This window comes from Cariama cristata, unplaced genomic scaffold (assembly GCF_000690535.1).
Source record: "Cariama cristata isolate BGI_N322 unplaced genomic scaffold, ASM69053v1 scaffold7804, whole genome shotgun sequence".
Classification (NCBI taxonomy): Eukaryota; Metazoa; Chordata; class Aves; order Cariamiformes; family Cariamidae; genus Cariama; species Cariama cristata.
Genome location: NW_009612276.1, coordinates 5,897 through 16,996, shown reverse-complemented (window position 1 = coordinate 16,996; position 11,100 = coordinate 5,897). Strand labels below are relative to the sequence as shown.

Here is an 11,100-nt window from a genome sequence, read left to right as displayed (position 1 = left end):
GCTTGATTACATTATAAGCTCTTTGGTATACAGTCGTCTTCACTCAACTTACATGTCAAGTAATACATAAACCAAAACACTGAACACCATCAAATACTGGATAAGCTCAATTTGCCTAAGCTCACAAACATCTATTTAACTCTTAGTTGTGATGCCATACTGCTTAAAAAAAAAAAAAAAACAAACTCCACAAACACTGTCTTAGAACTGCAATATGTCAGTTTACAGCTTAAGTCTAATCCACATTTTGTTACTGAGCTACAACATTTTTTAAAAGAGACAAAACAATGAAAAATCTTTCATGTCCTCAGGTGAGTTGTTACTGTTGGTATATCGATAATTGGAATGCAAAACATTAAAAAGCCCTGCACCCCTGTCTCATCAATATTCAAAGAGAACTACAGAAGTTACATTAAGATAAGTTTGCTTCCACATAGTTGCTTTACAAGATGGCTGCAACTTTTTTCCTTATCAGTATCGCTTCACATTTTTCAGTATATACTGACAGCAACTACTTTAAATGTTATTTATCTTACTCTAAACTTGCAAAATTACATACTTTTAAATAACCGATTGATTTGGAAGTATCCTGGAACTTTAACAATCATTTGTTTTAAATTAAGTGTCTCCAAAACCTGCTTTTGGCCATGATCTCAAAGTCAGTACAATCAGGAACTGAAATGATTCAAGTTGATACAACATGCATTAATTGTTCATATATCCTCCACACTCTGCTATATTGACAATCATTTGAAAGTTTAATGCTTTGCAGCACCATGCAGATATGTGTTCAGATAAAAGGTTTCCTCCATTTGTATCTATTTACCTACTATATAATTACAGTCTTAAGAGAAAAAAACTATCCAATTCAGGTAGCTGAACATGGTGATAGTTTTGTCTTGCATGTTGTCTGTGGCCTGTGCTGTTAGACATGGATTAAGAAAATTACAATCCTGGTCGGAAACATAAACACACAGATCGAAGTGCCCAGAAGCTGGCTAATTGGGCACTCTCAAACATATCAATTTCCTCTCAAATGTACCAATTGGTCTCAAAAAGATACTCACTTCTCCTTGAACCCTCTATTGGTATTATGCTTACTATGTGTATTAAATAATAATAGTTTGTAAACTTATCATATGTACATATCTTGGAAATCACAAGGCAAAAAAGGGCACATCTGACAGGGAGAGGATTAGCATAGCAATAGATCACAGAACCAATTTAAAAAAATGACAATGTGCTCTAGGATAAGCACTAAGTTTTGATTAATGCCACAGCCTTACATATGTCCTAAGTATAATAAGAAGTGTAACAGTCACAAAAATCAACATTTGCAGAACTATTCTCACATACCATAGGCATTGTACATTTTGGGACCCAAGTCAGGACGGACAAAGTAGCTTGGCAGCCTAGAAGCCAAATTCAGTCTGCCATCCCTCTTGGTATATTCAGGAAGAGGAAGATTTTCCATCAAGTCCTCAAATCTAGAGACCAAAAAGAGAACAGAGGCCTGTTTTCCTCCTGTAGTGCATACAGCAGTCTTGTAGGCATTGATACTAAGGTTTACTTACCTTGTAGGCATCATATCTCTAAAGTCCTCCCCTGGAGGCCAATCCTTTAACTTTAGTACCATTGGCTGACCATCCTCTGACCTGAGCCGTTCTGCAAGAAACAAATTAAGATTTCTTCATGTAAAATCATTTTACCACAGCCCATTACCTTGTTTAAGCTCTAAGTCTTTTGTACCAAGATCTCTTACATTGCACAGGAAAATGGATCCCGATTTTTTTTTGAGCTTCCAGGCATTATCATAGTATGACCAAACAATAGTTTAACAATTAGGTATATATATCATTACCTACAGCAGAAGTTTGACAGATCTCGCTCAGCTGCCAGGTTCTGGAATAGTTTTTATTCAACTTTGAAAACAAGCCTTTTCAAAGCATTCTGCCTTACTACTTTTACCAAAGTCTAAAGGAGTTTTATCTTTCATTTCAAGAGGAGTGGTGCTTCTATAAAATTCAAGTTATTGGTTCATGCTCTGAAATCAACCCTAACCTCAGTATAAAGCAAGAAACCATGGTACACTACAAGCAAAAAAGCTAAATGGCAGGTGGTTACTGAGGAAGACAGCCTTTAGTTTTTTTAATTCTTCTTTGCTGGAGGCACTCAGATTAGCAGGGTGCCAAATTCAAACATTTGTTCCTTACTTCAAGAGTTGTACACAAGTCCTGGCTGGTAACAGAGAAAGCTGGTAGCACAGAAAGCTGACAATTCGTACGCAGCAGTGGACGTACAATACGACATCACTGACCACATCAACTGCTCTTTTGCCTCAGATGTTACAATGGCTAAGGCAGTGTATCTGGAAGCAGTACGTGGAGCAGCTTAGAAGACTCGGCATAACATTTAGAGAGAAACAAAGTTCACTCTCCTACTAGATTCTTCATAACTCTACATAAAGCCAACAGTTGGAAAACAGGGTGCACTGCAGTCCGACACGTTCACATCCCCCTTTCCCCAGAAAGTAACATCCTTCACCACCTCCTACCTTACCCAGCATTGTCAACCAAACAAAAAGCAACTGATCTTACTCAGGCCTAGCAGAGCTGCTGTCAGCACCAAAAGAGAAAGCCTGTCTAAGAAACTGGGACCTGGAGACTTGTGAATCACATCTGCGTTATGTATCAACAGGCTACAGAAGACAGCCTTAGTTTGCAATGTAAAAAAATTACTTTATTGAAATTAAAAAGAATTAAGAACCGCAGATATGTAAACCAAAGTGACTGATTTAAAGAAAACAAATTTTGATGAGCTACAGGTTTTAGAGAGGCAAGTGAACTGAAAAGTTCAAGGACTTGAATTTAAAGATGTTTCAGAACTTCCCATATTCAGGATTTTGTACTCGTCAAGGATCTTTGTTCTAAACAAGAAGAAACTTGTAGGAAGGCTATTCAGAAAGGACAGAGTGAAGAGCTGCCTGGAAGAAAACACGGATCTGACAAACTGGACAAAACCCAGAAAACATTTGATCAGCAGAGAAAAGCAGGTCTAAGGAGGATCAAAACAAATTGTTAGACCTGCCAAAAGTCCACTTAGAACTCAAAGATATTAAAAGCAAACAGCACAAGATCAAAATTAACCAAAGCATCACACAGAATAATTAAGGGATTATCTCAATACCACCCTCCAAATTCAGTGGCTGTTCTACATCTCTTCAATAACTTCATGTGAGCGTGTGTGTGTGTGGGGACATACCAGCCACATATTTGAAAAATCTAAAATTCATGTAATGCAGAGAAGTCAGAGTCATTATATAATTTGCAAACAGTTTTCATGTGAGTTAGTGTGTGAAATCTCTGGACTAGTAGCAAATAATGCTCTTCTAAATTGTGGATTGCACATGGCTAAAAACACTAAATAAAATATATTTAAAAGAAACTAGTAAAAGTGATCACGTTTTCCAACCTAGATCACTCACATTATATAAAGTGTGGTAAAGGTACTGTCTAAAAGCAAGGCAGCAGCTGATTTTGCAGAAAATCAAACTACAAACAACATTTCTCAAAGATAACTTGACCCACACAAATTTACTATTTTCATAAATGACCTTAGCATAGAAGTGAAGAGTTTGTGAAGTTTCTCAAGTGCCATCAATACACAGAAAGACCATACCATTATATTCTTCTAGGCCATTTATTTCTGAGCAATAACAGAAATAGTATGAAATTTAACAGTACAAAATACAAGACTCTGGGCTTGGAACCATATAAAAACAAGTCAAAAGCTGGGAGTTCTTTGATTGGAAAATGACTAGAGATGGGAATATTCTTGGTCTACAAATCTATCATTTCGTCTGCTCTTGAACAAACATTCCATTAAGTCATCCAATAGTTCACCGTTTCTGCTATGTGCACGTAGCAATAAATACAGAAGATGTTTTATACACAACACTAAAATCAGCACCACTGCAATGAACTGCTACAACTCTAACATCTGTAAATATAAGACCACTCTGATCTAGGTACATACAATCTAAAATAGAGCACTCTGCTTTTCAGAACCTCTTTAATCTGATGAGTTGTATCTCCAGGGATTTTAACTGCTAGGCTTCCACATCCACTCTTGACAAAAGGTTTTCTTAAAGAAAAACTCAAGCATTAGGTAACGTGTTATCACATGAGGTATGCATACAGCATTGCCATTCATAATACATATAAACTTGTATTTGTACTCGTATATGATCTACTATAAAAATAATTTGCAATATCAAGTTTACTTTGTTGATATATTCCACCAAGTCCAAGTTTCAGCATCAAAAGCCTCAGTCTGTTTTAGCTCTGCAGGTTCCCTTTAGTTTTACAATAAAGGTTGAGGTTGGAAGGAGTGAGGGTAGTCAAATTTCAAATTACTTACTGTCTTAATAATGGTAACTGGGCAGCCCTGCCCTAATCTTCACCAATAAAGTATTTCCTTGCGTGTGCTACATCTAAGGAGCAATGGTGTCTTTGGATGACACCAATAGCTATTTGTTTGGTGGGTTTTTTTATTATTATTCTTTATTTTTTTGATAAAATAGGTGCAAAAGGAGGAGTTGAAGGTATCAAGACAGACTGCTCAGTTAAACTAGTCAGCCGTAGATATTACTTACTAGATATTATCTCAAAGCCATCCCAGAAGTCACGCACTTTCACGTCTGAAATTATGGCACAGTTCCTGCAGTTCACCAAATCTACATCTTGATTTCCAAATTCCAGGCTGAAAGCTTCTGGTTTCCAAAGCTCTGACTTCAACTTCTTATGGACACCAGATACCAGCACGGGCTGAGAATACAAAGATGAATGCTTACTCCACCATAACCAAATTTCTTACACATGCAGCCAAACTTTCTTAAGAGCTGAGACTCCTGGCTACCATCATACAAAAGATACCACAAATCTATTTTCATCCATGTCTGGTTTTTGTGCATCAAACAAATAACCAGAGTCGGAGCAAACTTCAGTTCCAGTCCATGTGCAGTTGCCTCAGAAGTGGTATTGTATTAAGACTTACTAAGGCAAATGTATTAGGTCTACACGACAGCAGGGGCGGGCTCTGTGAGATAAGGCTGGGAGCTGCACCATGCTGGACACAGATGGTTCCACCTGGCTCCAACAGACCGATCGCTTGCCAAAGCTGAGCCCATAACTGATGCTGGAGGTACCTCTGTGATAATAAGAAAGGGTAAAAAAAAAAAAAATCCTCTGCAGCTGCTCAGAGGTGGTGGGGCGGGGAAGGGAGGGGGAGGGAGGAAGGAGGGAAGCGAGACAAACAACTCTGTAGACACCAAGGTCAGTGAAGGAGGAAGGGAAGGAGGTGCTCCAGAAGTTCCCTCGCAGCCCATGGTGAAAGCAGGTTGCCTCCCTGCAGCCCGTGGAGGACCACGGTGGAGCAGATATCCACACTGCAGCAGAGCGAGATGCCCTGAAGAAAGCTGCAGCCCATGGAGAGCCCACACTGGAGCAGGCTCCTAGCAGGAGCTGCAGTCCTTGGAGATAAGCCCATGCAGGAGCGAGGTTTCTGGCAGAAACTGTGGCCTGCTGGGGACACAGGCTGGAGCAGTCTATTCCTGAAGGACTGCAGCCCATGGAGAGCGCCCATGCTGGAGCGGCTTGTGAAGAATGGTATCCTGTGGGAGGGACTCCACACTGGAGCAGGGAAAAAGCGCGAGGAGGAAGGAGCAGCAGAGATGAAGTAATATGAACTGACCACAACCCTCATTATTCTCCATTCCCCCTATACCACTCCAGGGGGTAAGAAGGTAGAAGAGTCAAGGATAAAGGAGCAAAGTTGAGCCTTTAGAAAGGAGGAGGAATAGGTGGGGGTAAGGTGTTTTTTAGCTTTGTCTTTGTTCCCCACCATCCTACTCTATTGTTAATTGGCAATAAACTAAATTACTTTTTCACAAGTTGAATCTGTTTTGCCCATGACAGCAATCGCTAAGAAATTTCCCTGTCTTTACCGTGACCCACAAACTTTTCCACCTTATTTTCTCCCCTTGTCCTGTTGAAAAGGGGGAGTGAGAGCATAGCTGGGTAGGGGCCTGGCAGCCAGCCAGGGTCAATCCACCTATGGAAGTACAGTGGGTGTTGAATCCCACTACCTCTCCCTTTTTTTAAGCACAAATGCAACTACTGCTAGAAACACCATTTGTAGTAAAGCCTTCCCATATGAAATTTTCATATTCTGATATTAATTGTAACTATTTTACTCATTCTTTATGTATAATCATGGATCATCATTAATTCCCTAGAACAAAACCAAGTGGCAGAAAAGTGGCTGTTCACTTGGAAAAGGGGTTTTAAGATGTTTAGTCTAACTATACCTTCCACACTGAGATTTGAGTGGCCTCTCCCCATAAATGCTCAAGGCACTTGCTAAACTAACAACAGGAAAAAGTACACCAGACAATCCTCCCAACACTGGCTAAGACCTTGTCAGTTCCTCTCACCCTGCAATCTCTAGAGAGAGTTACAAGACTTGAGAGAAAAGGAAAAGAGGGTATGAAGTGAACTTGAACATGAAATATCCAAAACCCGAAGAACTCTAGGTTTAGTAACTGCTATCTATGTACAAATGACAGTTCATGTGTCTATGCAAGTTTGAATCAATTCCAAGCTGTGCCCTATATATTAACAACGATCTGAAGACAAATCTTGGGTTTATTCACATGCAGAGCTCACCACAACCCTGAGGAATCATAGAATCATTATGGTTGGAAGAGACCTCAAAGATCATCAAGTCCAACCGTATACCCGATGACACCATGCCCGCTAAATCCACTAAACCATGTCTTGAAGCGCCACATCTAAACATTCTTTGAACACCTCCAGGGATGGTGAGTCCACCACCTTCTTGGGGAGCCCGTTCCAATGCCTAATGACTCTTACAGTGAAGAAGTTCTTCCTAATATTTAACCTGAACCTCCCCTGGCGCAACTTGAGACCGTTTCCTCTTGTCCTATTGCTAGTTACCGGGGAGAAGAGACCAACCCCCACCTCGCTACAACCTCCTTTCAGGTAGTTGTAGATAAGGTCTGCCCTCAGCCTCCTTTTCTCCAGACTAAACAATCCCAGCTCCCTCAGCCTCATAAGACTTGTTCTCCAGGCCCAAATGCTCTAGGCACAGATGCCCCTAGATGTTCTAATAGTATCAGCATGTTAGGCAAAGATACCCACAGAGCTACAAACAAGCAACTCCAAAGTTATGTTGCTTAAAAACACTGCAGTAACTAACCACTGCTTCACCTGGATTGCCCAAAGGTCTCTAACAGGACCGGTATCCATTTCAGTCCTTAAGTGAGGACAACTATTCATTCAGAAATGAATGGAGGAAAAAACCCTCAACTTTGGTGAGGTTTAAAAAAAACCAAAAAGGGTTATTACTTTACTTGTGTCAACTTCAGGCCAAAAAAAAAAAGGGGGGGGAAGCCCCACAGAACCACAGAAACATTTAGGTTGGAAGGGACCACCCTCATGCTAAAAAAAAAAAAAGTGTTTTCTTGCATTCAGGTTGAACTTCCTGGTTTTTAATTTGTGCCCATTGCCTATTGTCCTGTCAGTGGGCACTGCCAAGAAGAGTCTGGCTCCCTCTTCCTCATTCTGTCTCATCAGGTATTTATACACATTGATAAGAATTTCTCCCCACACTCCCCTGAGCCTTCTCTTCTCTAGGCGGAATAGTCCCAGCTCTCTCAGCCTCTCTTCATATGAAAGATGCTCCAGTCCCTTAATCATCTTTGTGGCCCTTCACTGGACTTGCTCCAGTAAGTCTGCATCTTTCTTGTACTGGGGAGCCCAGAACTGGACACAGTAATTCAGGTGAGGCCTCTACCAGTGCCAAGGAGAGCAATGCTCTTCCTAATGCAGCCCAGGATGCTGCTGCCCTTCTTTGTTGCGACGATGCATTCTTGGTTCACGGTCACCTCCTCGTCCACTGGGACCCCAAGGTCCTTCCAGGCAAAGCTACTTTCCAGCTTGTTGCCCCCAACATGTACTGCTGCAGGGTGTTATTCCTCCTGAGGTGCAGGACTTTACATCTTCCCTTGCTAAACACCATGAGATTATTCTTGGTCCAATTCTACAGCCTGTCCAGGTCCCTCTGAATAGCTGCACAACCATCTGGTGTATCAGCCATTCCTACTAGTTTTGTATCATATGTAAGCTTGCTGAGGGTGTATGAACTCTGTCCCATATAGGTCACTGATGAGGATGTTAAATAGTACTCAACCCAATACTGACCCCCTAGGATACACCACTAATAACTGCAATCACAACCCTCTGAACACAGCATTTCAGTCAGTTTTAAATCTATGACACTGTCCACTTATCTAAGTCCATACTTCATCAGTTTGTCTGATGACATTATGACAGTGTCAAAAGCCTTATGAAAGTTAAGATAAAAAACATCCAGTGCTCTCCCCTCATCCACCACGCCTGTCATCTCACCACAGAAGGCTACAATGCAGGTGAAACATGATTCAACCAGCATTATTCCTGAGCCCCTCTTCTCTTCAGGACCATATCCCATGGGATTCCTCCAAGCAGATATCTGAAAAGGTGAAAATCTGCTCTCCTGAAGCCCAGGCTTGTGATCTTGCTTTTTTGTTTTGCTCCCTCCTCTCAAGATCTTGAACCAAACCCCACCATCCACTAGTCACTGCAGCCAAAGCTGTCCCTTACCTTCACATCAACAACCAGTTCTTCCTTATGTTTAAGCGTGAGGTCCAGCAGAGCACCCTTCCCTAGCTGGCTCCTTGATCAGCTGTGTCAGGACATTATCACCAAGGCACTGCAGAAAATGTGAGAAGTGCCTGTGACCTGTGGTGTTGTTCCTCCAGCAGATATCAGGGTGGCCCCATGAGGCCCAGGAAATGTGAACATAGGGCTTTGCTCAGTTGTCTGAAGAAGGCCTTATCACTTTTCTTGATCAGGTGGTCTGTAGCAGGATATGTGCCACAACACACATGTTAGTCTGCCTCCTAATCCTGGCCCACAAGCTCCCAAACGGCTCATCATCCATTGCTACGCAGTTTCATAGATTCCAGCTGCTCCCTCACATAAACAGCAATGCTTTCTCCTCACCTTCCTGGCCTATCATTCCTTAATGGTCCTTGCTGAACAGCCTGCACCCATCCCTTGCCGTACTATACTTGCATGAGCTATCCCATCACTTCTCCATCATACCAGTGAGATTGCGGCCATGCAACTGCACACTAATTCCTTCTTTTGTTCCTCGTGTTGTATGCATTAGTGCACAGACACTTCAGAAAGACACCTAGTCATGCTGACTTCCCAGAAACAGTACAAAAGCTTTCCTCACAATGCTGTGATGTACACAGTTCCTTATTTATGTGCATATGCTTGAGGTGGACATCTTTTATCCCTGTTTTCTTCAGTATGAGATTTCTCCTGTTCACATCACCCCACATTGCTTGCTTGCCAACCCAATCCTTTCTTGATCCCTGGTCATAGTCTCCCTCCCTTGTCATTCCTGGCTTATAGCTCTCCTAATCAGCTTGGCCAGCCTTTTTGCAAAGATGCTTTTGCCCCACTGAGATGGATCTCACCTCTTCCAAGCAGTCATCAGTCCTCAAAGAGGTTCCCATGACCATAAAACCGAAGACTCTGTTGTCAAAACCAGCTGCGCAAACAATGGTTGACATACAGGCTCAGTCGACCCCTCTACCCCTCACTGGCAGGATTAAGAAAACCACCTGGGCTCCATGGCCTTGACCACTACTCCCAGAGCCATATAGTTGCTCTTGGCACTGTCCAGGTCTTCCTGGCAGTATCGTTTGTGCCAATATGGAAGAGGAGCAGAGGGTAAACGTCTGAGGGACAGACAAGCTTTGGCAGTCTTTCCACTATGTCCCAAATGTGAGGCCCTGAAAAGCAGCAAACCTCCCTCAGATGACAGAGTAGATACACTGACCCCAAGTTTAAATACACTCCCTGATCCCAGCAGGAGTTGTAACATTAAGGCAATAGAAAATTTTTAATCATATTCTACAAAAACCTAGGGATCATGGATGAGGAATAAAATAACAGTACCTTTTACAGGATGGGCGGAAACTGCTGCCAGGTAGACTTTAAACTGATGGATAAACTAGCCTTCTTCAGGAAAATAAAGACAAATTTTGATCCCTGGTGTATTCACTTGACCACTTGAACATAACAATTAAAAACCAAACAAAACCTACTTAACCTAGTAGAACCCTTCCAGCTATTAAGTAGAGAATTTCTCATGGAACTAGGAAAATGTTCTCTTTAGTAAAGAACACAGCCAGGGTTGCAAGATAAAAGGATAGGGGGCTTTGGTTGGTAGACACTTCTTGCCAAATCTGCTCTCAGACTACAGGGAGAAAACAAATAAAAACCTCTAACATCACCCCAAATCTTCAGTAATTTCAGAATAGAGAAAGTCTAGCATGAAATTTCAGAAAAGAACAAGCTGCTATAGGATGAGAATCCTGACAGTATCCCCAGATAAGCAACAACCATATTCAGGACAGCAAAATGCTCTTGAACAGCTTCAGAAAGAGTCCCATGGTCTCCCAGTGAATTGTGGGGTAAGACAGAATATAACTTATTTCTGACAATTTCTAAGACAAAAGAGTTGAAAACTGTTGCTCTTTCTGCATGACACTGAAAGAGTGCCATTCATTATCCAAACATTAAGGGAAAAAATTTTCTCTTGTAATGATTTGGGATGCTACCATGGCTAAGATCTTCATATGGCTCAGATCTAGCGTCCAATGTGCATTTATTGTGCTGGGTAAGGTATCTAAGGTTTTTTCCAACTAACCTTTTCCAGCCCTCAAAATGTGAAGGGGAAGATGATTTGAGGGATGGTGCTGGAATTAATGCTCTTCGACTTCACTTTTAAAGGTGCAGCTGGGAGGTACAGGAGGATGTCAGCCAAGAGAGAACTGTGACAGAGGAAAGTTTGAGAGAATCACTGCTTGAGGAAATTCAGTTTAGAATAGCCTTGTCAGGACAGCAATGACCTCTTGGGTCACCTGCTCTCTCTTGTGCAGGAAAGAGAACTTCAGTTGGA

The 11,100-nt window shown here is 41.7% G+C and overlaps 1 protein-coding gene across 1 annotated transcript in view; it reads right to left on the bottom strand.

Moving 5' to 3' along the window:
• Positions 1 to 1,356: 1,356 nt before the first annotated feature.
• LOC104160434 (lysine-specific demethylase 3B-like) overlaps positions 1,357 to 11,100 on the bottom strand; it is a gene marked incomplete at its 3' end in the record, with an annotated part of 15,434 nt that continues 5,690 nt past the window's right edge. The window contains exons 3-5 of the mRNA XM_009698552.1: positions 4,655 to 4,826; positions 1,575 to 1,665; positions 1,357 to 1,487 (exon numbers count right to left, since the gene is read on the bottom strand). Coding sequence (XP_009696854.1) covers positions 1,357 to 1,487; positions 1,575 to 1,665; positions 4,655 to 4,826 — 394 coding nt within the window. The remainder of the gene's footprint in view (positions 1,488 to 1,574; positions 1,666 to 4,654; positions 4,827 to 11,100) is intronic.